General features: G+C 52.5%; 1 protein-coding gene across 4 annotated transcripts; it reads left to right on the top strand.

Moving 5' to 3' along the window:
* Positions 1–244: 244 nt before the first annotated feature.
* On the top strand, positions 245–19,769 carry PITX2 (paired like homeodomain 2). Of its 4 annotated transcripts, none has more exons than XM_081123426.1 (5): positions 245–510; positions 4,258–4,313; positions 4,713–4,850; positions 15,810–16,015; positions 18,522–19,769. In XM_081123426.1, the coding sequence occupies exons 2-5, from the start codon at positions 4,268–4,270 to the stop codon at positions 19,083–19,085; spliced, it is 954 nt and encodes a 317-aa protein (XP_080979552.1). In that variant the 5' UTR covers positions 245–510; positions 4,258–4,267; the 3' UTR covers positions 19,086–19,769. The 4 variants fall into 4 exon arrangements, with proteins under 4 accessions (XP_080979552.1, XP_080979554.1, XP_080979553.1 ...); XM_081123427.1 differs by having other exon boundaries at positions 426–510; positions 4,752–4,850; XM_081123428.1 differs by lacking the exon at positions 4,713–4,850 and having other exon boundaries at positions 252–510.
* Positions 19,770–26,972: the final 7,203 nt, after the last annotated feature.

The following is a 26,972-nucleotide window of genomic DNA, read 5'->3' as shown; positions in this document are numbered from 1 at the left end:
CCCGCCTGCACTCTCCGGGGCTCGTTCTCCGGCTCCCGACGCCTCGGCCGGCCCGCCGGCACCCGCCTCCCAGCCCCTGCTCGCTCTCCGAGCCCCTGCCTGCTCCCCCGCCCCCCGCGCTCGCCCCGGAGCCGAGCTGGCTCCCGGTCGCCCGCCGCGCCGCCCGCCACTGTGCGCGGAGTTTGGTGGAATCTTTGCTGACGTCACGTCACTCCCCACACGGAGTCGGAGCGGAGGGAACAGAGAGGGATGAGAGAGAGGGAGGCGGGCGAGCGAGCGAGACCGAGCGAGGAAGCTGGAGCGCAGCGAAGAGAAACTGCCAGGCGCGGCTAGACTCCCCAGGCCCCCGCGCCCCCGTGGACTCCCTCGGAACTTGGCACCCTCGGGAGCCCCGCAGTCCTCCCGGCCCGGCTCTCGGGCGTTTGCGGTGCAGCCCGCGCGCCTGGCTCGCTGGAAATCTCGCCGGGAAGCAGTGGGACACGGAGACCAGCAGCTTTCTCCCGGGAGCGGGTAAGTGGAGGCCGCCTGTCCCGCAAGGATGTGAGATAATGCGAGTTTAGGAATTTGTTCCACTTTGGAGAATCCTCACTGTAGGTGATTTGTAGCTCTTGGGGATGCCTCTCCCCACCCCCCACCCCCGCCGCGAGGTAACGCAGTTGGCAAACAGAACTTGCAAACCCCTGTTTCTTTCGTCCCCGGTCACATACACCGACAATATATGGGGCGCTGAGGTCGAGTGGGGAGCGAGACCACGGCTGGCATTTAAAAAGTGGTATCTCCCCTTAAACGCCGGTGCCAACATGGCAGGGACGAATCCTCAGCCTGAGGATTAGCATTCTCAAGATAAAGGGCTGGGTACAAAGTTTCAGCTACTGGAAGAGATTAGCCCCCTTCCCATTGTTACCAATTGGAAAAAAGGATTCCTTCGTAACTGGCAGTTAGTGACCTCTCAGGCCCAAACGAATTACCTGGGAGCCAGGACTGGATGCCAAACTCACACAATTACTTCGGATTATAAATCCTTTAAATTGATCACCAGTCAACTCCAGTCTTACACGAAAGGAGATACATATTAAATGGGTGCACGGAAGAAAACTGTTTTCCAAATGTCAAATAAGAAGAAAAATGATTCTAAATCTGAGAAATATGTTCCTCTTTTTATTCCAATTGAATGGCTTTTCTTTCCTAAGCAATTTAGAAATCAAATCATCATAGGGTCGCCTGATTTTTACTCTTTTTTGTGCAAGTATAATGTCTTACTAAACAAAATGGAAGTCTTTTATTATTATAAATTTAAAATAACAGCAATTCACACATTCTAAAATGTTTTAATGAAAAATTAACCTAATTTAGGGACATTTCCTTGACTTCTTTTTAGGCCATTTATAAGAACTGAAGATGGTTTTAATATCATTTTGGAGGCAATTCATCTAAAACTCAAATGCCAGTTATGCCAAGGAAACAAAGCAATTAAGCAAAATCGGTTTGAGGATTTTTGTTAAATGTAACAGAAGATAATCATGCACGATTTCAATAATCAAACTTTCCCTAAAAATTAAATAGCTACTTCATTTATGGGGTGTTTTACTTTACCTCAGCAAAACTACACTTAAATTATTCAGGTGCATTGTTCCTCAAAGTGTTCCTAAAGCATCAATATTAATTGGTTTAAAAGAAGGCTTAAACGGGTAAAATACAGAACTGTGTTATGCAGTATTTTAATTTCCTTAAATAATTACCTACTGCGAATTAATTTACTGGCTAATCTCACCAATTTACTTCATTGAAAACATATGTTCTTGTGCTGTTTATTTTTAAATTTTCCATTGAAGATTTTATTATAGGGTATCAAAGTGAAAGGAAAGGGGAAGGAATGTGAAAGGATTTGGAATTATTAGTACTATATTTTTCCAGCAATTTTTCTTAGGGCAATCATCAGAAATTATTTTTAAGCAAATTGTTTTATTTCTTAGAGTTTGCCTGCCTGCCTTGGTCACTGTGGTTCAGTGTGCTCCATTAGCTGTCTAGCGCTTTTTAGCATGCTCACAATAGAAAACTCGAGTTGGACAGAGCAAGAGTGCCTGCCATAGACACTCCAACCAGGACATGAACTTTTGGGGTGAAAACTTTTTCTATCGGGAAAAGTTGCACATCTTAATTTGTGAGATTAGACATCGAAGCCAGTCCCTAAATCCCACAGCCAAATTTGTCTTGTAAGACATGTCTTGACAGGGCAAGTTTAAGGATCAGCAGGCAGGGATTGGAAAATTATTTTTTTAATTTTAATGATCTTCCCTAGTTATTTAGACTCAATTCATCTAGTAGGCCTGGTCATTGTATGAAGCAAAAAAATTAATAAATGCCGGTTTCAGGGATCATTCTGACTGCCAAATAAATCCCCAAGTCACAAGGACACACAGGAGTGAGCTAAGGATCACGCCTTGACCTTCTTTTCAATCCTTAGAGCGAGTTCGTGAAGATTTGTTTTGTGTTACTTTGGTCTTCAGAACTGAAGCTTGGGAGTGAGGGAAAATGTGTAATAATCGACTGACTTTATGTCTAATGACCCTATCTTTTTATTTGGTATATTTCATTCTTTTAGAAAGTAAGAACTATTTGCAGTTACCATCTGCAGTGCTCCAGCCACCGGCTAATAATGCAGCCAGTTCAGACGTTTAAAAAAAAAAAAAAAAGATTATCGAAATGATGATGACATGCAAATTTCCCCTGAAATTATCATAAGTAAACATTTGAAGTCTGGACTAATAAAATCCCATCTGTGTTACTTCATATCGAGTTAGTAGAAAGCTGTGATAATGAATTTTGTAATATCTCACGAACAGACATCTCAATCAGGGACTAATCCTGTGATTTTACTGCAGAATCACTAAATCTGGAGCCGCCAAACTGCTACTTCTGGGCCCCCAGGCCCGCAAAGAGCCGCGGAGCCCCCGATCTCGCTGGCGGGTGGGAGAACCATGTGGCGGTCCGCACCCTTGGGTCCCCACGCTGCGGCCCCTCCTCTAGTCAGCGACTTTGGCCAGAGGCCCTGGGTCCGGCTCCTCCTTGCGGGAGAGGCCTCGGAGCAGGGAAATGCGACTCAGGCCACAGGCAGGCCCGCGGGTACCTGCGCGCCTCGGTGCCCCGCCAACCCGGCAACGCCCTCGCCCACCCTCGGCCCTTCCTCGCGCGCAGGGGGCCCTCCCGCCGCCCGCGTACCCTGGTTAGTGCGGAGCGAGGCAGGCGCGGAGATCCGACAGTCCGGGGAGCCCCGGGCCTCCTTTCATTTCTTCTGTCTTTCAAGCAGCCGCATCTCCTGCCCAACCCGACGGAGCCCCTCACCACCCACGTCTCCCCGCTCGCCTGTGGCGGAGACGGGGGAGCGCGTGAAGCCTTAGGCTCGCTGCGCTGCGGTTGGAAATTTGAAAAAGATTTGGTTTCCCCGGGAGGAGAAGGGGAAGAACTGGGGAAAGCCGGTCTCTCGGGGCTATTTCTCCATCCTTGGTGGGCAATAAAGCCTCTGCGCACGTTTGCCCCCGCTCTTCTCAGTCTCTCCCTGGCCACACCGTTTCTCTCCTCTGCGATCTTAAATCATACTTTAGGGTAAATAAATGGCCGGGTGAGTATCTCCAGGGAGTAGTGTGGCTAAATATGGAAAAGTGGCTCCTGATGGATGAGAGGCCCAAAGCCGGCTTGTTCCAGGAGACCCCTAGGCCGAGCGCCTTGGAGTCCTGTTCGCTTTGGAGCCTCAGAAAGCCGAGAGCAGCTGTCTGGGACAGGGGCAAGGTGACTCTGACTTGCTACAAATGTTGACTGAGTTCTGACTTCCGACTAACAGGCGGGTACTGTACAGAATGGTGGCCTTCGCCTACAACTCCCCAAGATAAAAGGCCTCTCCACCCCAAAGTTTGTACCTTCTGAAGGTTACCCGGGTGCCCACACGGGCTCTTAAACCCTGATGGACACCTTGGGAGTCCACAGCCCGGGGCCCCGGAGCGCGGTAGCTTTATAGGCCAAGAGCCCCTGGGCCCATTCGCTGCGGCTGTGGAGGGAGATCTCTGCCCCATCCCCGGACCAGGCTGGGGATGAACCTGGGCGGCGGGCGGCTGTGAGGCCCGAGAACCGAGCACAGGGAAGGCGCCTACAGGCGGGTGGTGAAGTTACCCGCCGCCCCCCCCCCCCAGGAGCCTCCCTTGAGCCCTGCGCCGCCTGGGCCGCCGCCGCTTCACACAGCCCTCCTCCTCTTCTGTTTTGCAGATAACGGGGAATGGAGACCAACTGCCGCAAACTGGTGTCGGCGTGTGTGCAATTAGGTAAGGCTCGCTTCTCCTGCCCCGTCCCCCGACGGCAGGCCGTGCCGCGCGGTGAGGCCGCGGCGTGGGGCGCTTCCCCGAGGGGTCGGCCAGGGCAGGAAGGAAATCAGAACCCGAACCGGGGTGAGCCGCTTGCCGCGTCCCTAAAGCCCCCCGACCAACTCCCTCAAACGGGAGCTGCTGGCACCCCGGGAGGCGCAGAGCGAGGACGCCCCTTCGCGGGGTGGCCCAGAGGGCCCGCGAGACGGGAGTGCCCTCCTGCTCTTCCTTCTAACTGGGTCTTTGCTCTTTGTCCCTCTTTCTCCTGCGCCCCGCTTTCCCCCCACCCCTACCCCCGCTCCTTGCCGCGGCTGCGGGGCGTCTCTTTCCGCGCACGTGGGGCGGGCGCGCACGGCCCAGGCGTGCAGCCGGCGGCCGTTGAATGCCTGTTCTCCAAAGACTCCGAGATCAAAAAGGTCGAGTTCACGGACTCTCCGGAGAGCCGGAAAGAGGTGGCCAGCAGCAAGCTCTTCCCGCGGCAGCATCCTGGCGCCAATGGTAAGGCCGGGAGCTAAGCGCAAGCTGTGAGCTGGGCGCCGGCCTCCGGGCCCCCGGGACTCTGGCGAGGCGTAAGCAGGCGAGCCCGCCAGACCCGCGCTCCTGCTCCTTGAACTCAGACCCTGGGCCTCTGGGTGGGACGCGAAGCAGCAGTCCCAGGGACGTTCATTCCTTTCCCCAAATCATAGCGCACTCCTAAGACTCTCGCTTTCTCCCTGGTTCCTTGTGGCCTAACCTACGCACACCCCAGCCTACCTCGGCGCCTCCTGCTGCCGTGGAAAAGTGGTCCAACAGCGACCTCTGTCGCTCGCCACGACCCAGTGCGGGCAGCACCGCCGAGGGCCCACCCAGTCCCGGCGGCGCTCAGCCGCGCCCCGCCCAGGCTGGTGGGTGCGGAGTTTACCGCGGAAGGCGAGCGCGCGAGGCTCGTGTTGGGGAAGCTCTGCCTGGCCCGGGAGGAGGGGGGAGCTGACAGCAGCCGCTCAGCCAGAGGGCAGCGAGTACGCGCAGCAGCCGAGGGTGGAATGGAGTGTGCGCCCCAGTCGACGCGAACCTACCTGTTGTGCTGGTCGCAGGGCCTCGGAGTTTTGGTGGTGTCGGTGCTCGATTGGCTGGTTTCACTATGGACGAGTCAAGGGACATTGCTGCGCAAAGCCTGCAGCCTTGTGTAAAACTTAAAACGTCTCCAACCCATTGCACAGGCCTTGCATAAATTGAAACTTGTCCTTTGGGTGTGTGTGTGTGTGTGTGTGTGTGTGTGTGTTTGAGACAAGACAAGCTTTCCTTGGAATACAGGAGAAACTCAAGCTTACTGTTCCTCTATTCTCTGGGTTTTCCAGGCTCCTTAATAAATAAGTGCCTAGCCTTAGGAGGTTGTTGACCTTTGATAGTGTGAGGAGATAAAGCGAGCTCCCCAACCTCCACCCCCCACCCCCGCCCTCGGCCCCTAACCCCCTCTTTCCGGATTAAAGAGTAAGGGTACAAATGTAATGGGTGCCGGAGGGGGGCGAATTGGGACCCTGGCCAAGTAAACAAACCGTATTACCAGGAAGAAAACAAAGGCCCTGCATTCGGGCTTCCCAGTAAATCTGAGAGAAAAACATCTTTTGTTTTAATAAAACGTCTAAAGTGGTCCAGGGCAGACCGGCCTGGACACTGCACAGTATCGCGAGTCCTCCTGCTGGGCCAGTTAAATGCTCACTTGTCCGGGATTAACCCCATGGGGTTAAAGGGGGCCAGGCAGAGATAACGTCGGGTGATTTCTGTCATTAAGATTGTGTTAAATTCTTCTTCTGTTTGATAATTGGTCGTAAAAATAAATTATTAGACCGGAGTATGTTTGGGATACGGTTAAAAATCAAGAGCAGCCATGACTCCCGGGGAAAATACTTTGTGCGGGTCCAGCCCTGGCTCCAGCCAGGCTAGAGGAGCTCCCCAATCTGACTTTGCGCGGGGAGGACTGGCCGCCGCCCAGCCGAGACTGACATTTCTCGCTCCGCTGGGAGCTGTAGAGGCAAATGTCTCCTCCCACCCCCACCCCCACACAAGGTTCTTTGACCCCTGGAAAGGTTTCTGCGTACAGGTGGCCTCCCCGTGAGCTAGGGAGGCAGGGCCCCTTAGGGGAGACACCTCGGGTGGGATGGGGGCTTCGTAGGTGGGAGAGAAGCGGCTTAACTGGAGAGTTCTGTCACAGTCCTGGCAAAAAAAAACCCTGGATGTTCGCTTTTAATAATTAGCAAATAAACGAAGAACTAGAAATCACCATTCTTTTCAAGCCCAGATTATTTTAATGCAGGTTGAAGGGCTGTTCCCCTACAATGCCAATAGTCTCTTTTCTACTTTTTGGACCAAAAAAAGAAAATTGCTACCTAAACATGTTTAATGCCATTAATGAAATAGAGGCATGTGATAGTAAGAAATGCTGAAAGTCTTGACTTTATTGGCTTTTAGGGATCTGGTAGACAAAAAAAAAGTCACACAAGAGGAGTGGGCAAAGCTATAGTACCCTTGAAGGAAGGTTGCCAGCGTCCTCTTAATTTATGCAAAAGGCAAACTCATGGCCACAGCCTGCTTTTAAAAGAAAGATGTTTCTTCTTTTTGTTTTTAATAGTTTTTATTTACTTTTAAAAAGAAAAAAAAATGTTTACAATGACATGTGGTTTTCAAAAAGAGCCAGTGTATTCTATTATTGGCACTAACTTCTCCTCACCCACCAAAGCCCCATGTCCTCATTGAAGACTGAAAACATTCTCTGAGAAGGCAGGGAGGGCTTCTGGGAGGCCCAGAGTCGCTTCCCGTGGAGTCCCAGTCCCCTTGAAATCCAACAGGCTGACCCACAGCCTGGCTCGAACCCCAAAAAGAGATGGAGCATGAGGTCAGCTGGAGACCTCTTAGGCCAGGGCTCTTCAGGGTGGAGAGGGGAATGGCCAGGCATGGCAAGTGGAGCCAGGGAGAGTTGGCACGTTGAGCAGTACCCACCCCACCCACCCCCAGAAAGTAAGATCAGAGACCCCTGAGAACCTATTCCTAGAACAGAGATCCTTTGTTTTGCCTTGTTTTGGGGTGTCCTGCAGGGAACCTCCTTGCGGAGCTACTCAAAAAGTGGTCTTGACCTTCAGGAACGGAATGGGCTGAGCTTCCCGTCAGTAACCCTAAAGTTTAGGGGCGGTGGCTCTGGATCCCGAGCTGAAGTCACTCCAAGCTGTGTCCCCTTGGTCCTGGCTCCTGGTTTAGCTCCCAGACCTGGGGCGGGGGACCTTTGCCCGGCCTCCACCAGAGACGCCATGAGTTTTTAAAAAGCTTTGGCGCAGTGGCTGGGTTGAAAGCGTTCGGCCTGGGTCTCTAGCGTCCGAAAACTTGGTTCCCTCGGGAGAGGACTCCCAGGCCCGACGCGGAGTCGCGGCCGCGACGCACACCCTGTCACCCCGCAGCAGCTCGGTCCCCGACTGCTTCAGAGGACCCGGGATAACCCCGCCGCCGCCGAGGCCACGGACCCCTCCCCATCCATTCAGTCAGCAAATGTTTGCCGAGCACGTACAAACGTGGGGTCCAAGGTACCCCCTGAAAGCAAACAATCCAGGTTCCCTCCGCCGTTAGGAAGCGAGTTGAATGCTGGCAAGGCCACCGGCGACCGAGCCCAGACCCTCCGCGGCGAAACGCGAACCGGTGCGCGGGGCGGCACTCCGGGCTCCAGCCTTGTCAGAAAAAAAAGGGCGGGGGAGTATTTAGAAGGGTGGAGGGCTCGCAGTGCGGCGCTGGGACAGAAACGGGGGCCTGCCAAGGTGCGTTAACGTCTGAGCTAGCAACGACGACAGAGGGGAGCTGGGCAGGGAGACGAGATGGCTATTTTTTATTTTTATTTTGGACTCCCCCACAAATCAGTGAGTTGGCAGAAGCTGCCTCTCCGTTTTGTGTTATTTTTACACCACCCCCCAGTCAGGGAAAATTGGAACAGTTGTGCCAAGGTCGTCCGTCCCCGCGGCTCCCCGCCCGCCCGCAGAGGCAGGCTTCTTGCGGGGCGCGTTCCCCGCAACAGCGGGGCGTGCGCGCCAAGTTTGGCGAGGCCGGTGCGCGCGGCTCCCCGCACCGCCCGCTGCTAATACATGCAGCAGCGGTTAGCGCGGCTCCCGGGAAAAGGAAATGTATAACGAAAGCTTATTCGTGAGCAGGAATATACTAATGGAACAATCTGATGTCTTCTTAATCCTATGTAAAAAGCTTTGTGGTCTTCCTAATATTGACTGAATGGGTAATTAATGGCTCTTCATCTAGGCGAAAACCCTGTAATCCAAAGATAGGCAAAAGACAACAAGCCCAAGGTAGAAGACAAAAGGCCCAACAGCGGCTGCTCCCCCCTCCCCACTCCCCACCCTTATCCCGAGCCTCCAAATGGGAAAGTTTCAGGAGAGAAAAAAAAGCAGGATGGCAGAATTCACATACCTTTCCTGGGCTAGACTTCGCCACTGAACCTGGCCGCCCAGCTCAGTCCTCCACTACTGGGTCTTTCCCTACCTGTCCTCCCGTCTTCCTTTCTGTCTTCCAGCTTCTGGAGGAAGTCACCCTCACTAGGGCCCTCAACAGCACCTTCCCCCCCTCCCGAAAGCCCTCATCTTTCATTTGGGGAAAGGATTGACAACAGGACCAACACACAAGGTCTTCGAAAGGTTCAGGCAAAGGAGCCAGCTCCTTTCGGATCCAGATGAAGTCTCCTTTCTTTCACAACCCAAGGCAGAGAGAGCCTGTGAGGACTAGGGTAGTTGGGAGAGGAGTGAATAAATTAACAGAAGGAGAGAGAGCTCGCAAAATTGTGTACCTGCGTGAAAGAGTGATCTGGAGCGACGGAGTCAACTTCATTGTTAAGGATCTGACATGAAGAGTGCCCAAGATTCTCTCAGCATGTTTTTAACAGGCTGACATTTTAATTTAAATCTTTAGAAGTAATATATTACTTGGGTTACTACAATGAGCTGGGTTCCTTTTTTGTCAGCTGACAGCTTTTAAAATATTATTTCGCTAGGGAAATAAAAGCTTCATCTCAGATTATAGGTGGGTATTTTTGGATTTATGTGATTTATGGTCACCATGACAACTAATGCTGAATGTTAGCTCCCAGCATGTCTGGGAGAGGGAAGACTGAAAGAAGGGAGAGCGAGAGAAATAGAAAAGGGAGACGAACATGAGCTGGAAAGGGAGAGAGAAAAGAGAAAGAGAAAGAAAGGAGCATTTTAATCTGTTGTTTTGTGTTTTAAGTGACTTTAGTTAGTCCCTTGTTACTTCTCTCTCTCTCTCTCTCTGGGACTGAATATCGATGTTTATCTTACTCCCACTTCTCCCTCTCCCCCTACCCTAACAAACATTTACACATTCTCTCGATTTTACTTTTCCATGACTAGTTGCATTGCGAGATCAAATGGGGGCCTAATAAACCTGTGGGGCTAGCATGCTAATGTGAAAAGGCATTACAGTGTATGGGCTTAGTGATTTCCCCAGCCCCCCGCTACCGTGTCTCCTCTAACCCTCCACCTTCTCGTCACCGGCCAGTGTGGGGGCACTTACACCTGCCGCCTGAACTCCCTCATCTAGTCACACCAGACCTCCAGTGGTAGAGTGTGTGGGGACAGAAATATGGGGACCAATTGCATGGACCTAGAGAAGGTGGATATTGCTTAGTACATATATAAACTTCTGATTCTGAAAGAATTCCTTCCCCCCCCCCCTTTTTTTAAAAATAAGCTAGCACTTTTTTTCCACTCAGGGGATGTGAAAAAAAATAGCCACCGTAAAGCCTTTAATTTCTGGGTTATGGCGGGGGGGGGGGGGGGGACAACACAGGTAGAGAGGGGGACCTCTCCAGCTTGATTTTTGTACGGAGGAAAGCCAGGCAGAGGAAGGAGGGGAGGAAGGGCGACTTCTTGGGCAGGGTGCAAGGTCTCCTTCTGACCTCTGCGCCTTACACCACGGGGCTGGTACACTCATGCCTGTCACGTGGCTCCCAGTGGAATCCAGGGTGGGCCTCGTCCTTGAGCTGGCCTAGACCAGAGCAAGACTCCCACCCCTCTAAAACCTGACAGCGCAGGGGGACATCTAGTTGAGTAATTTTCCAGATGAGCTCTGAGGACACTTTTTTTTCCCCAAACGTTGTTGGCCCCTTGGTTGGTTCCCAATCCATACGAACCGCTGCAACTGAGAAGTTGACGGCGCAGTCCAACCAATCTCACTGCCACGGCCAGAGGGGTTTTGTGCAACTAACACTAAAGAGTGTGAAATTAAATAAGACCTTAAGACTGGTGATCGGTGGCAAATACCAACTCTTCTGACCCCCTATCACACGTTTCCCTCCTCAAGGGGCCTTATTTAAAAGAATCAGGATGCCAATCCAACCGAGGTGATACCTGATGTCTTTGGACACGGAAACTTAAACCCGCACTGGGCTTCCTGTCCTGGCCCCGAGGAGGCTGTGGAGCACCTCCGGCTTCCCTCAGTGCACCACGCTGAGTTTGTCTGAACTGAAATTTTCTGTGAGGGAGGCTGAAATACTGATTTCTAGAACCAGTCCAAGAAGGGGTGGGGGCGGTAGTGCCGAACCAAAATACAAGATTTCTTTTCCTTCCAACTTCTACCTTATCTGTACTGCCTGTAGCTGTGTACCCACCCACAAGGTTTTTGTAAATTAAATCTCCAAAATCACCCACCACCACCACCACAATTTTTATTGAAAAGTGTTTCTTGGTTCCCCACTACACACTTGCTTTCCGCCATCTGGACTTTTCATGTTGTTATATTCCTGCCGCCCATAGAGTGAATCTTACTGGGCCTGCGAAGTGCGTCATTCGGGCTCAAAGTTTGTGAAGTGATTAATCGATTAGGAAAGAGTTGAAACTCCGGCTAAAAAAAAATGTGAAGAAACGTCTCGCTGGCTCAGATTGTTTAGAGAGCTGGGGATGGGGGGGTGATATATTATATATATGTATTCTATAGATTGATAGATATACATATGTACGGTTGTGGTTTTTCTCTAACCATGCTCCAGATAACTGTTTTTATGCTCCACTTGACTTTGCAATAGATCGACACGATTTAAGATTCCTTGTCTTTTTAGGCTTTTAGGCTGCCTGAAGATCACCAGCACTTCCAACAGCTCCCAAGCTTTGGCACTATGAGATGCTGTCACTTGCCCTTGGGTTTTTCACCCACTTTGGAGGCTGGTTTAGGTCCTTCCTGGTGTGTGTTTGTCCTGATGAAAGTTCTATTAGTCAAGCAGAGCCACCTGAGCTTATATCAAAATTCTGCAGGTTTAATGAGAGATATGCTTAGAAATCTGCATGGCTCTGTGGAGCCTCTCAGCTCTCCCAAGCAAGGAGTTTTGAAAAACACCCTGAGCTTGCACCAAAAATTGAATGCTTGCCTTTCATTCTTTGATGTAGTGGCGTTTCTTCATGAAATGAGGCTTTAGGGACACGGTACAGTGGGGATCGCAGCTACGCTGAGGTTTAAAAGAAGAAACTGGGATATGATTAGTAAACACATTGGGCAGAAAAGAGCTGGATTCATATTGACTTAGTTATAGGTCATCGGCTGGCAGTACAATGGGAGGAAATATTTACTTTACACATATACTTTATGATCTTGGGGGAATTAGAGGAAATTCAATAAGAAAATGGCGAGAAACATCTAAAACCCTTATTTGAAAGACTTAAGCAAATTAAAGTCTTATCAGATTAAAACCCACTACAAATGTAAGAGCATTGTCTTCAGTGAAACGCTGTGGGGTCTGAGGAGATTCTCCTCCAAATCTCAGGGATAAAATGCGTCATTTAAGCACCAGATAATGAACAGAATGTAAATTAATTTAACCTTCTTTACCAACAGGCTGCTGGTGTGTAATATGTATAATTTAGTGATAAGATTGCAGGACCTAGTATAGCTGGATGTATGAGCCTCAGCCGATGCAGACCTGTCATGTGGGGATGTGTTCTGCTCTGAGTAGGTGTGTGTATGCCTGGAATGGGGGTGAACTGGAATAAAAGGTTAAAATTAGAAATGCTGAATTAAAGCTTACTGTGAAGAAAGTCCCCCCTTATAGCTAAATTCTTCTTAGAGTAGGATGATATTGTGCGGAGAGACTGAAGAGCAATTCCCGTTCGGTTCCTCTCACTGCTCCCAAGCGTGTTTAAAATGGGGGAGGAGTTGCAGATAGGGTTTTGGGGTGGGAGCAGGGCAAAGGAGACACATAGGTTACCAACATTTTTGTAGTCCGTTTCATCTACTCTGCCCCAGACTGAATACGTTTCCCAATCTCCTGAACAAGGGCAAGGAGGGAGTTTTCTGAAGATACCCCATACTGGCGTTGCAAATCATTGACTGTAACGTCAAACAAATACACAGCCAGAGATGATAACGCTAACTCCACAATAAAGCAATCGCCAATGCAGAACCCAGGGGCGATTAGTATGTGCTCTCCGGCTGACCTAAGCCAGAGGACAAAGGGACTTTCAAACATTATTTTAAATGATACATTCGGATTTCTTTCTTTAATTTCTTTGGAAATTAATTTCTTCGGAGATAGTGCTGCAAAGAGTTGGACGTCCCCAAAGGTGTTTTGTTTCCTTTGTTTATAGAAGTGAATAGTGTGTTGTCTTTCCTAGCTGAGGGTTGTCCTGAGCATTTGCCCTTCGCTCACACCCTATCGCCTCTGCCTGCTTGGACTTTTAACAATTCATGACGGCCTTGAGCTTCCTGGGGGGGAGGGGAGACAAAAATTATCCTTGAAATTGGTTATTTGGCAACATTCTTAATTGTATGGAAACTCATTAAGGCATAGTTTATATATAATTAGCTCAAGGCTGTTGATTCTACAAGCTTTATGGATTTCAATCTGATTGATAATAAAGTAAACAAGAGAGTCGAATTTAAAGCTTGGCTCTCTCTCTGGTTAGGACGAGCTTAATACAGTGTACAAGGAATTTGAAAGATCTGGGATATGTGTCTTAATCAACGTTAAGTAGAATGGATAAGCTTTCAGCATTTTGAAAATGCTGGGTTAGGGTTTCTATTCTATTGTGTGTTTTCTGTCTGGGGACTAATAAGCATTACCGAGAACGTGATCTGAGGGGACTTTTTATTCTTGTATAAATCCAGAGTGAACCACCAAACAGTTGTTCTTTTAAAGTCAAGGTAATTTTCTTTTGACGGGTCCATTTGCTTCTCGATTTCTAATTTATTAGCCTGCCTTCTCAGGGATAGGTCTTTTTTTTTCTTTTCTTTTCTTTTTTCACAATTAAAATAAAGCTGCTTCAGATTAGCGCAGCATTCGCCTGACAGGCTGTTCGGAAAACCTAAGATCGGAGAGGTGATTTGTTGGTGTTTTTAAATATTTCTGGTTTTAAGTAGCGTGTCTCCTTTCCACAGAGAAGAAAAACACCTCTGGATGGAAAATGGGTGTCGAGAGACACAAAAGGAAGGGAATGGGGGTGCTTGTTATCCGTGTACCTCCCAGCTCCCCCCCTCCCCCAGCCTCTTACTCCCAGCCTCATCCTTCCACCTCCCCGCCCGAACAAAAAGCCGCTGGTCCGTCGCGGGGTTGGAGCCGGCGGGTGTAGACTCGGCGGGCGCGGCGCGCTCCCGGCCCAGCCCCGCGGAGCTGATAGGCGCGGGCAGCCCCGGCCCTCCGCGCGCCTGGGGGCCTTCTGATTGGGTCGCAGCCACGTCACTCCGGCCCGAAGAAGGGTCTGGGAGGAGGCGGAGGCGGGAGGGCTGGGGAGGGCCGGGGCCGAGTGACGTCTCGCCACCAGGAAGCCCGCCTCTGGTTTTAAGATGTTAGGCCGACAGGGGAACGCGGAGCCGCAGTGCTGGTCCGTCGCTGGCCCAGGTGCCGGGAGCTGAGCTGCGGCGAGGCCGAGCTCCAGCCGCACGGTCCGTGGGGTGGGGGTGGGGGGGGTGCGTGTGCGCGACGCGGAGGGTGCGACCCAAGGCTCCCGCGGCCGCCGCCGCCGCCGGGATCCAATATCAGCTACCTGTCCCTGTCACTCTTGACACTCGGCTGTCAGGGCTGCGCGCGGGGGGCGGGCAGAGCGCGCCTGGCGTTAGCTTTCCTTATTGGAAGGGTACTGGGGAGAGGGAGGGGGGGAAGAAAGGGGTCTTTGCCCACTCTCGTTTCGCTTTTGGAACTTGCGAGCCTGCTCCCCAAAGGCGCCCGGAGCTGTAGCCTCCCGCCCTCGTTCGCATGGCTCCGTTGGCCAGCTGACTTTCGGCCGCTGGGACCTTTCGCTTTAAGCCTTCCGAAGGAGACGCGGCGGCGCGGCCCGAGGACTCCGCGGGGGTGGCGTTCCCAGGCTCTCCCCGTCGCGGACACCGCGGGGAACCTCGGCGCCCAGAGCGCAGCTCGGCCCGGGACTGGTCGGCCGGCGCGCTCCTCCGCCGGTGAACTGCATGAAAGGCCCGCTGCACTTGGAGCGCCGAGCAGCAGGGACCAAGCGGTTGGCTGCCCCCCCGTCCTCTTACTGTCACCATCCCCAGCCCCTGGCCATGGCTTCGGTCCTAGCTCCCGCTCAGACCCGCGCCCTGGACTCTACCAAGCACAGGCTGGAGGTGCACACCATCTCCGACTCCTCCAGCCCCGAGGCCGCAGGTAAGGCGCCTCGCCGCCCCGCGTACCCCCGCCCGGCCGCCCTGCGTCGCTCGCCCCTCTGGCCCGCAAGGAAGCCGGCCCCTGCTGGGGGGAGGGGGAGCGCGGCGGGCGCGGTCGTTCAGCTCGCAGCCCGCAGGACTTCCGACCCTTTCGCTCAACCATCGCCGCCCGGCTGGGGTGGCGCGGACGGCGCGGGTCTCCCTGCCGCTCCCCGTATTTCTGCCCAGGCCTCCCCTTTTGCTTCTTGGGTCACAGAGATCCCAGCATCTGCATGCGAGGAGGTTCAGAGGCCGCTCCCCATCTCCCACCCCAGGCCGCGTTCCCCTCTAGGCTTTCTGATCCTGAGAAGCTCCGATTGTTAACAAAGTATCTCTGAAACTGTTTCCGAAGAGGAGGAGGTTGTTGGTTTTTTTTTAAACTTGAGTGCCAGACCGAATCCCAAAGCCCGCGTCTCTAGCCTTCCAAAACCGCATCAAAAAAGCTGAGCTTTCTTCGAGGGGGGCCGGTACAAAGCGCGCGGGTGCGCGTCCCGGGAGATTTGGTGTGTCTGCGCAGAGGCGTATAAATGTGCTCGAAAGGACAGGCTATAGAAATGAATGTGCCGCGGTCGCCGGCAGATAAACATGTAAATAAAACGGACGGGCGCTGGGGGGAGGGGAGGAGACGGGGCGCGTTCTCCACACTCACAGCCGCACCCCCCAGGCTCCGCGCCGCGCGCACTCTGCCGCCCGCTGGCCGCCCAGCTCTTCCCGGCGGGCGCCTCTCGGTCCAGTTGAAGTTCTCGGGTTGCCGGCGGGCACTCTGATGGGAACCTTTGTGCGTTTCGTTTTCAGAGAAAGACAAGAGCCAGCAGGGAAAGAATGAGGACTTGGGCGCCGAAGACCCGTCCAAGAAGAAGCGGCAGCGGCGGCAGCGGACTCACTTCACCAGCCAGCAGCTGCAGGAACTGGAGGCCACTTTCCAGAGAAACCGCTACCCGGACATGTCCACGCGCGAAGAAATCGCCGTGTGGACCAACCTTACGGAAGCTCGAGTCCGGGTAGGAGCCCGCGCGCGCGGAGCCCGAGACTATGCCAGGCGGGAGGGCGTTGTAGAGAGATGCAGGCCGTGTAGACGCGGAGGGAGTGTGGCAGGCGGCGCCGCCCCGGAGGGTGCGGGTGGGGTGCCTTTTGCAAAAGCAGGAGGCCGTGCGGCGGGCCCAATCGCGAGGTTACAGCTCCCCCTTCCGAGGCCGCGGCGGCCCGGTGTCGGGTCTCGGAGCGACACCCGCCCAGCGCCGCGCCGCCCCGCGCCCTGCGCCCTGCCGAGCTGGGCCGCATGGCATTCATTCCCTCGCGCGGGGTATTGTGTTCCCGGCTTGCAATCGCCAGGCGAGCGCTAATAAAATCCCTTCCAGGCCAAGCGCGGAGAACAGGCTCCAACCTGCGCGCCTTTAACAAGGAAAACCGGCCAGAAACACGCAAGGGTTGGCCCTCCTTGGGAAACTTTCGCGCCTGGCCTGGTCAGGCCCTTTCTCTACTCGTCTCTCGCCCTCCTTACTTAGGTCTTTGCGCTTTTTTTTTTTTTTTTTTTTTTTTCGGTCGTTCAGGTCTCTCTCACACCCAACCCCCTGATTTTGTGATTTTTCGGAAGCCATTTTAATACTATCTTGCTAGTTCTCTTAGAAAGAAAAAGAAAAAGACGTTTCAGTTTGGTTTATTTATCTTTTCTCAGGAGATTGTTACGCCCTTCCTCCCAGTTATATTAGTTTTATCAAAGAAAAGTCTTACCTTTGTAGCAAATCTGTACTTTATGGATTGGCAAAAATGAACTTTAAATCAGTTACCCAGTAGCAGCATCCTGGTTTATGCTGGTCGGTGGAAAACTCCCAAAATTGTTAGGATTCTGGAAACAGAAAATACACATAGGATCCAGAAGCTTTGCTGTAAAAAAAAATAAAAATAAAAAAATTTTTTTTTAAAAGCTCTGGATAGAAAAACAGAGGCCCCAGCCAGAACAGAGAAAGCAGAAAGAAGAAAACATGTAACAATATTGATGAAAAGCATTAAGGCCAAAATGCACTCCCAGAGCAGAGGGAATGAAGACACTCTCTGGGTGGCATTTGTGTGAAGTATGAGGCTAGGCTGGTGTAAAAGAGCCGGAATGAAGTGGGGAATGGTTTTAGTTTAACTGCGGGGAGCTAGCGCTCCGGCGGGCCGGCGTGGTTTTGCGAAAGGTCAGTCTTTCATTAGCTCTCCTGCGCAACGGGGGAACGGGCCTCTCACGTACTCTTCTCGCCTGGGCAAAGTTTAGACGGAGTAGGGTAGAAATGGCAAGTAATTAAAATAAAAGCACAATCTGTGCGTCCCGTGGAATCCTTCAGAAAAGCCCTCCCCCAGTCCTCCGGCTTCTCCGCAGCCCTTCCCAAGTCCCCTGCAGCCTCCACTCTGGGCTCTCGCTCCCTCCCGCCGCCTCCTTCCAGGCCCGCGGCTGGTCCGGCCAAGCGGGAGCGAGGCGTGCTTTTTATAGCATTCGGGTGCCAAAGAGGAAGGGGGGGTACAAAGGAAATCAAGAATGAAAGGGGGAAAAAAGGGGAAAAAAGCGGATTAGTCGGCTGGGCCCGGCTGAGATGTGTAACGTGAAACATCACCAGTGTCAGCTCGGAAATCTCCGACCAGGCCTCGCTCCAATACACAAAAGCCGCCGTCTGGGGCGACTGGCGGGGCCAATGTGGATTGGGAGCGGGGTTGCGGCGGGGCCACCGGACGCGGTGGGGGCTGGCTGGGCTGGGTGGCGGTCTGCAAAACCCAGACCCGACTGGGCCCAGAGGGAGAGCGTGGGGCGCTCAGGCCTGGCCTGGGATGGGCGGAGGGCGAGAAGGGAGAGAGCAAAGCGAGGGGGAGGCTGCAGAGGGACCCTTTCTAGGTTTGGGAATTTACGCGCCAAGTTCGTTGAGTTTAATGAGCTGTCGGGGAGCTGGCCTTTTGCTTTTTACTTGGTTATTTTGGTAGGCGAGGAAGGGGTCTCGGCCCGGCGCTTGTTGAGGGGAAGGCGCAAGTTCCCCCGGAGTGGAAGGTGGCAGTGCAGATCCCAGAGGGAAGGGAGGAGCTGTGTGGGAGAGAGAGGGCTCTGGTGCCCTTTCAGCCCCATGTCGTCTTCGTTGAGTGTGTGGCTTTAGAATGGAAACAAGTTTGCAAGGCGGCGAGGGAATGGTTGGGTGGAAAGCCTGCTGACCCGCGTTTATTTTTGTAGTAAGTGTTTTGGACCCTTGAGGAAGGCCTGGCTTAGAGAATGAGCTGCCACAGGCCGCCAGGCGTTCAGCTGGGGTTTGTGGCGAACCCAGAGCCCGGGCTCTCTGGCCTGAGCCGGCGGCCTCCCTCCCTCGTTCGTTCTGGGCTCCGGACTGGTGACTGCGCAGCTTGGGGCGCGCGGGGCGGTGTGGGGGTGGGGGAACCGTTGGTGACTAGGGTATGTGTCAGAGAGGAGGCGGCCTCCGGTGCTCTCTGGGATCAAGGTTTTACTTATCCGACCTGTGGCGTCTGTTTGCTCCCTGCCCTCCACCCCAGGTTTGGTTCAAGAATCGCCGTGCCAAATGGAGAAAGCGGGAGCGCAACCAGCAGGCCGAGCTGTGCAAGAACGGCTTTGGGCCGCAGTTCAACGGGCTCATGCAGCCCTACGACGACATGTACCCGGGCTATTCGTACAACAACTGGGCCGCCAAGGGCCTCACGTCGGCCTCCCTGTCCACCAAGAGCTTCCCCTTCTTCAACTCTATGAACGTCAATCCCCTGTCGTCACAGAGCATGTTCTCCCCGCCCAACTCCATCTCCTCCATGAGCATGTCGTCCAGCATGGTGCCCTCAGCGGTGACCGGCGTCCCGGGCTCCAGCCTCAACAGCCTGAACAACTTGAACAACCTGAGCAGTCCATCGCTGAATTCCGCGGTGCCAACGCCCGCCTGTCCTTACGCGCCGCCGACTCCTCCGTACGTTTATAGGGACACGTGTAACTCGAGCCTGGCCAGCCTGAGACTGAAAGCAAAGCAGCACTCCAGCTTCGGCTATGCCAGCGTGCAGAACCCGGCGTCCAACCTGAGCGCTTGCCAGTACGCCGTGGACCGGCCGGTGTGAGCCGCGCCCACGGCGCCGGGATCCTAGGACTGTGCCGGACGGGGCAACTCTGCCCTTGAAAGACTGGGAATTACGCTAGAAGGTCGTGGGCGCTCAAGAAAGGGACAGAAAGAGAAGAGAGAGAAAAGGAAACCACTGAATTAAAGAGGGAGCTCCCTTGATTTCAAAGGAATTCCGCAATGTCTGACATCTTTCACTAAAAGTATTTCCCACAGTTGCAAGGACACACACAAATGTTTGACTGGATATGACATTTTAACATTACTATAAGCTTGTTATTTTTTAAGTTTAGCATTGTTAACATTAAAATGACTGAAAGGATGTATATATATCGAAATGTCAAATTAATTTTATAAAAGCAGTTGTTAGTAATATCACAACAGTGTTTTTAAAGGTTAGGCTTTAAAATAAAGCATGTTATACAGAAGCGATTAGGATTTTTCGCTTTCGAGCAAAGGAATGTATATATTAAATACCACACTGTATGTTTCTAACATATTATTATTATTAAAAAAAATGTGTGAATATCAGTTTTAGAATAGTTTCTCTGGTGGATGCAATGATGTTTCTGAAACTGCTATGTACAACCTACCCTGTGTATAACATTTCGTACAATATTATTGTTTTACTTTTCAGCAAATATGAAAAAAAATGTGTTTTATTTCATGGGAGTAAAATATACTGCATACAAATTGGTCTGGATTTTTTCTGCCCTCCTCTGTCGCCTGGCCAGGGTTTCTCAGTCACTACCTACTAAACAAACCAGCTCCCTCTGCCCGCCTAGTTAAAGACACCAGGCAGCAATACTTATTTAAATTTGGTAGAAATAAATCATAGTCATTCATCAGAAACAACAACAACAAAAAGCACCCCCAGAAAAAAAGAGCTGCAAAGTCTGGTTTTGTCTCCCAGATTTTTCTTTGGCTTAAACCCTGAGGATTACATTATTGCTAGAAAAAATAATACAAGAAAGGAGAAAGAAATTTAGAAAACTCTTGGAATTATTCTCATTTAGTCCTGGGGGAGAAGAGTGGGGAACCTGCACCTCAAGTAAATTGTGCTGGAGAAGTCCATGTGTATGTATACATGCACAGTTTATATACATTTCTCTCGAGGAATATGTCTATAATAAGTTTATAAGGAAACACCTCCAGTTCAAAATATTTAGGCCTCCACGTTTATCTTTCAGGCTTAAGTAGAGAGATTCTTCATGTTATATTGCATTACTATTTCCAAATCCTTTCGAGACATTAAAAGAAACAAAGACAGGTTCTAATAACTACAGCCCCTTAGTTTCTCAAAGAGCCCAGGGGTTGAGAGGTTAGAGTGGAGTTTCCTGAGTCTTGTCGAGCAATATGTAGTTGAGACAAAGGTCATGCTCCCCGTGTTTTGTTTTAAATAATATTGACCCATTAATTCTAAACCTGCTTGTTCCTGAAATTATACAGGATTATAGTTTGCAAACTGCAGGACAATGATTCAGATCAAGATGAATTACAGCCCTGGCCCTCCCTCCCATCCTCTGGCTTCTAAACTGGGAATGAGGGTCTGGGTGAGTGTTTGACACAACTTAAAACACTCGCTCTTCCTTTGTCGGTGGCTTTCAGCCTTTTTTTTTTTTAAATGTGGAATTTGATTTAGTAACAAATAGTAGCAACTACGAGCACTTCCCGAACAACTCATCGCCGTGGCGCTAGGAGGGTCGATGGGGGAGAAAAAGTCCTGAGGTCCTTTGCCAGCCTGGTCAGAGCCGCCCCGCACCCCCCAAGTGGGTGAGGGCAACCACCACCCAGGGAGAACCCGGCGTGAAGAGTAGCCGCCAGTTTTGTGGAGCAGAGAAAACTTGTGGTTTTGCGCCTAGGTTTCTTTTATCTGAAACTTTACCTATAAGCTTTTGGAGCGCAGACACTGAGTCTTTGTTCTGCAAGGAACTGCTGCTGCTGCCGTTTAAAGAGATCGCAGATAATGTCCCCGATTTAAGATCAAGGCTCAATGCACATTAACTTTCTCTCCTTTTTTAAGCTCTGCCTCCGACCTGTGGAAGGATCACGCGGCAGTGGGGGGCAGATAAAAGCCCTTTGGACGAGGGTCACCACCGTCCTTGTTGTTCACTTGAGAGCACTGGAGAGGAAAACGGTCCCCACCGGCGGACTTTGGCTTCTGGAGCTGCGGGGCCCCAGGGTCTGGGCCTCCCCGAGCCTCCGCCTGGTAGGGGGGAGGGGCAGGGGGAGGGGCGGCTGGGCCTGGGAGCAGGGATTTGGGGACGCGGGGCTGCGAGCGCTAACGAGCCCCGCTGGATGGATCTGCGTCTCGGGCTGGTCCTAGAGTGACTTGGGCGCGCTGGGTCCAGGAGGTGGATCTCGGCCTAGTTTGCTTGCTGAAGTAGAACTTTATTTCGAGGGAATCAATCAATCTGCGGGGAAACAAAAAAATGGAAATCGAGGTTGGGGAAGAGTTGTCACTTCCAGGGCTGGAGCCGTGCGCGCTGGGGGCGGAGACTCGGCACAGCTGAGAAGCCCTTTCTCCCACCTCAGCTCCTTTCCCTGGGCTTCCAGGAGCAAGAATTACTACCTTCCTCACGCCCCTTCCTCCCCACACCGCCCCGGCGAGCCCGCGGGCCCCTTCCCGCAGCGCCTCTTCCCTCCAAGTGCGAAAAGCCTAGTTCCCGAGCCGGTGGAGTCGGTCCCCTCGCTCCTCCCGCTCCCTCCCGGTCCCCCCTCCAGCCATCGCCACTGCCACCAACTCGGTTCCACTCAATCGATTTTTGCTGCATGTCAACACTTATTACCGGTGAGTGTGAGGGTAATTTTTCTCCTTCCCTAGGTCTCTTAATGATTTCTGAGCTAGTTGTGTATTAAAGTGCTTAAATGAATCTTTAGGTAATCTATAGCATGAACACCAGCCTCCTCCGCTGGACAGCGGACGTGGCGAGCTCAGGCCGGCGGGGAGCCCGGGCCCCGCGGGCCCCCGCGCTGCGCAGCCACGTCTGGGCGCCCCGAGGCTGGGGCCTGGGCGGGAGCCCGGAGCCGAGTCTCGGCCTAGGGGCTTCCTTCTCGCCACCTGTGACTCTAACCCTTTCTCCAGCTTGTCCTCGGTGTTTAATCTTTTAAAATTTATAAGGCCCCAGGCTCTCCCTCCCCCTAAATTTAAATTGGTGGAGACCTGGGGAAAGGTCACGTTGGTCTCAATTGCCTCCCAGTTCCTAAATCTGAGTTTTACCGTCTACAACTTGGTTATAAATTTAATTCCAAAAAAAAAAAAAAAAGTGGGTAGTCTGGGACGAGGGGGTGGCCTGATTAGGAGGCACATCTTCCCCTATGCCTCTGTGCTCTGCATTTTTGTCCCACCCCTCCACCCTCTTCCTGAGAGGTGCTGAAACCCGGGAGTCGCTGTAGGAGTGTAACAACCACCACCACCACAAAATTAATGGGGAAAAATAAAAGAGCGTCTTAAAAGTCCCAATACTCCTCGAAAGCCCCATAAATTAATCCTGTAAAGAGGGGGGAGCTCTTTTAAGGAGAGTCTATAAAAACCAGGCGCGTTCTGGAAGGAGAACACCCTCTCCCTCCCCCCGGACCCCTCGTGGAGAATGTGCCCAAACAAAGGTCTGTCCTGCAATCCACATCCTAATCCACCAGTGCCCTCCTTGCTGTCGCCGGGCCTCCCAGCCTCTGGTCGCCCACAGTCGACAGGACTAGGAAGGGAGTCACCGGCTCCTGGATAGATTTTTTTTTTTTTTTTTTGTAGCTGGGTGGGGAGAGAGGAGCCGGTGTAATCAGATCAGAGGCCTTGATGAATATAGAGTCCCTACTGATTGACACAAAACCAGGCAGGCTGCAGTTGATCTAAGCGCACAGGGAAGAACAGACTTGGCTGACTGAGGGAGGACAGGTCTCTAAGTAAACAGGAAAATTTTCTTGTAGCAGATTTTTCAGAAAGAATTTTTTTTAAAAAAACTATCCTTTCTCCGCAGCCTTCCTCCTCTGAGGACTGCATTTGAACTGAACTGGAGAAAATAATAATTGAAGACAAGATGTAAAGTAAAAAACAATGGGTTAAGTAGAAACCCAATCATAAACACATAACTAATTTACCTTTTCTAGTTTTAGCAGAGGAAACCAGGGAAATTTTACTGTAACCTTAAGTTTATTTATCACCCTTGTCTCACCCACTCCCCCAAGAAGGGTGGCCTTCTCATCTTGACTTTCCATCTGAAAAGATAGAAACCAGAATTTATTGTGTTTGGGATGCATAACTTCACAAACTTCCGTGCTGAGTATTTTATGTAGCTGTTGATTTTAGATTTTGTTAGCGGATTACAGAAGGCCTGCAAAAAATAAAATATCCTATTGAAGATATATTTAATTCTACTTAATTACCTTTTTAAAAAAAATCATTGCTATTCTTGTTTTAACAACAATGTGTTCACAGTTCAGTGGCAGCTGTGGAAAACAGAATTTGAGGCTTAAGTTACTCAGCCAAAGAAAGGCTAAAAGAACCATCTAAATTCCTTTTTTAAAACATTTTTTTAAAATTTAATGAATACATAGTAAAGGTGTTTACTTTCAGGGGCTTGTGTGGGGGAATAGCAATTTTGTTTCTTCTCTCAGAAGGGCCAAGAGAAGTTTAGATGCACTGGGCCTTCCCTGAGCAGGGTGTGTGTCTACACTCCCTGACGGATCTTTCCAGACCTATTCTTCCAGCAAAAATGTTGGTATCCTTCCTTCTTGCTCTCTCTGAGTGCTTACCTTCTTCCTGTACCATTTTCTTTATTCACACCAGTGTGATCCACCCCTCCTTCCCGCCCCCTCTATGGACTTAGAAAATGGCCCCCTTGCTGCTGGAACCTGATGTACCCCGACTATGCCTTGGGGTGGCTCCTTACAGCCAGAAATGCCCTCTATCAATGCTTCTCGAGTCCACAAGCGGCAATGCCTTTCTGCCCCCGCCTGACAGTTTCAAGCATTGAGGGGAGGGGGGACCCCCTGGCACGCAGTCTTTGGCAGGAAACTTTATCGTCGTCGCTGCAGGAAGATGAGACCTAGACTGTCTCTGCTGTCCCTGAAAAGGGGGTGGGGCGGCATGTGAATGTGACTTGGAACCCAGACTAGTGGCAACCCAGCTCCTGGGCGTTTTCCCTGCTCTGCTTGTGTGAACAGCCCCAACTCTGCTTTCTCTGAGTGGATCTCTTGGTGGGGTTACTGCACCCAGTTGAGGTTTGATGTCATCTCAGCCCTTCCAGATGGACCGCAGGGACTTCTGTCACTTCACAAGGCTGCCTGCCTTTGGTTGACCCTGGCAGGGGGTTTGGGGGGGGGCGGTGTACTAATGTGCCCAGAGGTGAACACCCTGCAAGTATTCCCTAGTGCCAAGGAGGGGACTTGGCCTATTAGAGTCCAAGCTCACTTTGTTAGAAAATAATATAATAGCAAACAAAAGAAAGTAAAATAAGGCCCCTCTTCTGCGGGCGCCAGGCCTGGGGAGATAGTCACTCACTGACCTCAGCGCCTTCAGCCCCCCGCTTAAAACCTGTGAAATGGTAGGAGCCACTCTTATCTGATGAGGCTGTCTTGTTTGTTTCTCTGACCGAAAAAGAAAACAAACAAACAAAAACAAAAAGGAAAGAAAGGGGGAAAAAAGGAAAAACCAACAACAAAAACACCCCGCCTGCAAAAGCTGGGCTGCAGCGCCGGGCGCGCAGCGCTCCCCAGCGCCGAACCTCCGCTCCAGGCGCAGCGCGCCAGCCCGCCACCCGCCCGGCTCTGCGGAACGGCCGCCTGGACGGCTAGCCAGGCCCTTTGGGGTCCCTGGCTTCCGCAGGGCCACGTGGCCCCGCTCTCAGAGGGACCCAGGTGCCCCTGCTCCACCTGGATGTGCCCCTAGGGCATCTTCGCCTTGGGCCTCGCTGGCCGCCTGGACCGTGGCTGGGGCCCAGCTGCGTCCTGCTGCGGTTTGTTCGCTAGAACAGCTGCTCCATGAAAATGTTCATCTTTTGGCGGGCGACCTGGGGTAAGGGTGCTGGCAAGACCTGCCACCTCGCAGTGTCCCGACAGTATTTTCAGGGCGCCACCCACGCACCTCCGGAGACCCCTCTCGGGTCCGGCACTAGTGTGGGCACGTCCCTCCGGACAACAAAAGCGGAATCTAATCCTGGGCGGCCGCAGCCAGCCCCTGCCACCCCCCGGCCGGCATTCCAGCCCGCAGCCCCGGGGGAGCCGCGAAGCCCCTGCCCCGGGGCGGTTCGCAGGGCCCCGGGTCGGCTGGGCCGAGCGCCACCTCCGCGCGCCCTCCCGCTGCCTCCGCACGCGCCGCTGCTGCCCCGGCGGCTTCGTCGTGGGCGGTCGGGCCCCCGGGGCGCGGCCTCTGGGCTGAGCCCGCGGGGGCGCGTGCTGGGCCCGGGCCGCAGCGACGGCGTCTCCCCCCGGCCCCCCTCGCCCTCTCTACCTTCTGCGCCTTGGCTCCGCGGCGGCCGTATACCTTGAATGGGTCATCCCCGCCTAGCTTCCCGGGAGCTGCCTCCCGAAGCCCGAGGGTTGAACATTAACCAGCCTGAGCTATAGAGAGGGGTAAAACGTTACATATAAAAATGAATCATCCATCCGCTCCTGGGAGGGAGGCCCTATAGCGAGCGCTGCGCCCAGAGCTTCCCCGGCCAGGTCCCCGGCCCCCTGCCCCGACCCTTCTGGCGGCCACTCCTCGGGGACCATTGGCCGCCGGCTGCTGAGGCCCGAGGGGGGCGGGAGGGATGGAGGGCATCCAACCACCTTCCCCCCAGCGCGGCCCGAGGTTAAGGCCCGCTGACACCAGCGAGGTCCTTCCCTTTCACACTCGAGGTGCGCGGAAAGGTCTGGAACAGCTTTCGTCTTCTACAGACGTTAGCAGCTGAAGTTCTAAGAGAGGCTGCCAAGAGGGTCGAGAGCCCAGGCTGAGCAGTGGACTCGGGGGGTCGGCCGCCAGCCCTGTGCCCGGTCGCTCGAGCCCCGCGTGGACACTGGGAGGCAGGGCTGGGGGAGAGGGGAGGGAGTGGAGCCGGAGGAGGCGCGCGGTGGGCGGCGCTGGCGCCGGGCCTGGCCTGGCTGCGGCCTGGGACACCGGGCGAGTCCTGACTCCGGTCGCACCCCACCCCCACTCGCCTGGGCCCTGACCTATTTGTTTCTTTAAACGTAAGTAACAGAAAGTAACAATGATACTTCGGCACTGACTTAAGTGCTAGACCCACGTGCCCAGTGTCAAATATACAGAACTTATAAAAAGATTACAGATCTGGAGAAAGAATTCAAGACTGCACCCCCTGAGTTCCAGGGCCTGTACCTGGAAACAGCAACTCCTGGGGCTCAGCAAATTCCTGAATAGAAAGGTGATTTTGCTTCTGTATCTCTGTCTTTCTCTCTCTGTCCAGCACCCATTCCAGTCTCCCCCACTCAAGAAAAGAGGTTAAGTGCATGTAAGCCAGAGAAAGATGTGATGTGACATCAGGAATTTCTAGCCAACATGCAGAACAATTGTACCTCTTAGGAAGATGGGTTTCCTTCTATGCAAAACAGCTGCTTTCCTCACAATGCAGTGCCTGACCCATTATAACCTCTCGGTAAATCTTTTTTGAAGAGGTAACACCTCTCCACTGGACACCCTTTGGACCCTACCTCTGGCCTGTTCATTAAAACAGTATACTTTTTAATGAGAGAATTCACCGAAATCTTTGCACTTAGGGGTGTGAGTAGGTGGCTGTGGTTCTGTGCACATGTGGTATGAACTCTGCATCATTCTATTACTCTCTGGATCATTTCTTAGCTTCTTCAAAGTCCACTGCATCTTCTTCACAGCCTGTATAGTGGTTATGAGAATTTCTGGCAGGGGTTGGAGGGTGGCCTCAGAAACATGTGGACA

The sequence above is a fragment of the Miniopterus schreibersii genome (genome assembly GCF_964146895.1).
Source record: "Miniopterus schreibersii genome assembly, chromosome: 1".
Classification (NCBI taxonomy): Eukaryota; Metazoa; Chordata; class Mammalia; order Chiroptera; family Miniopteridae; genus Miniopterus; species Miniopterus schreibersii.
The sequence above is the reverse complement of the archived record's forward strand: the minus strand, read 5'-3'. Positions and strand labels throughout refer to the sequence as shown.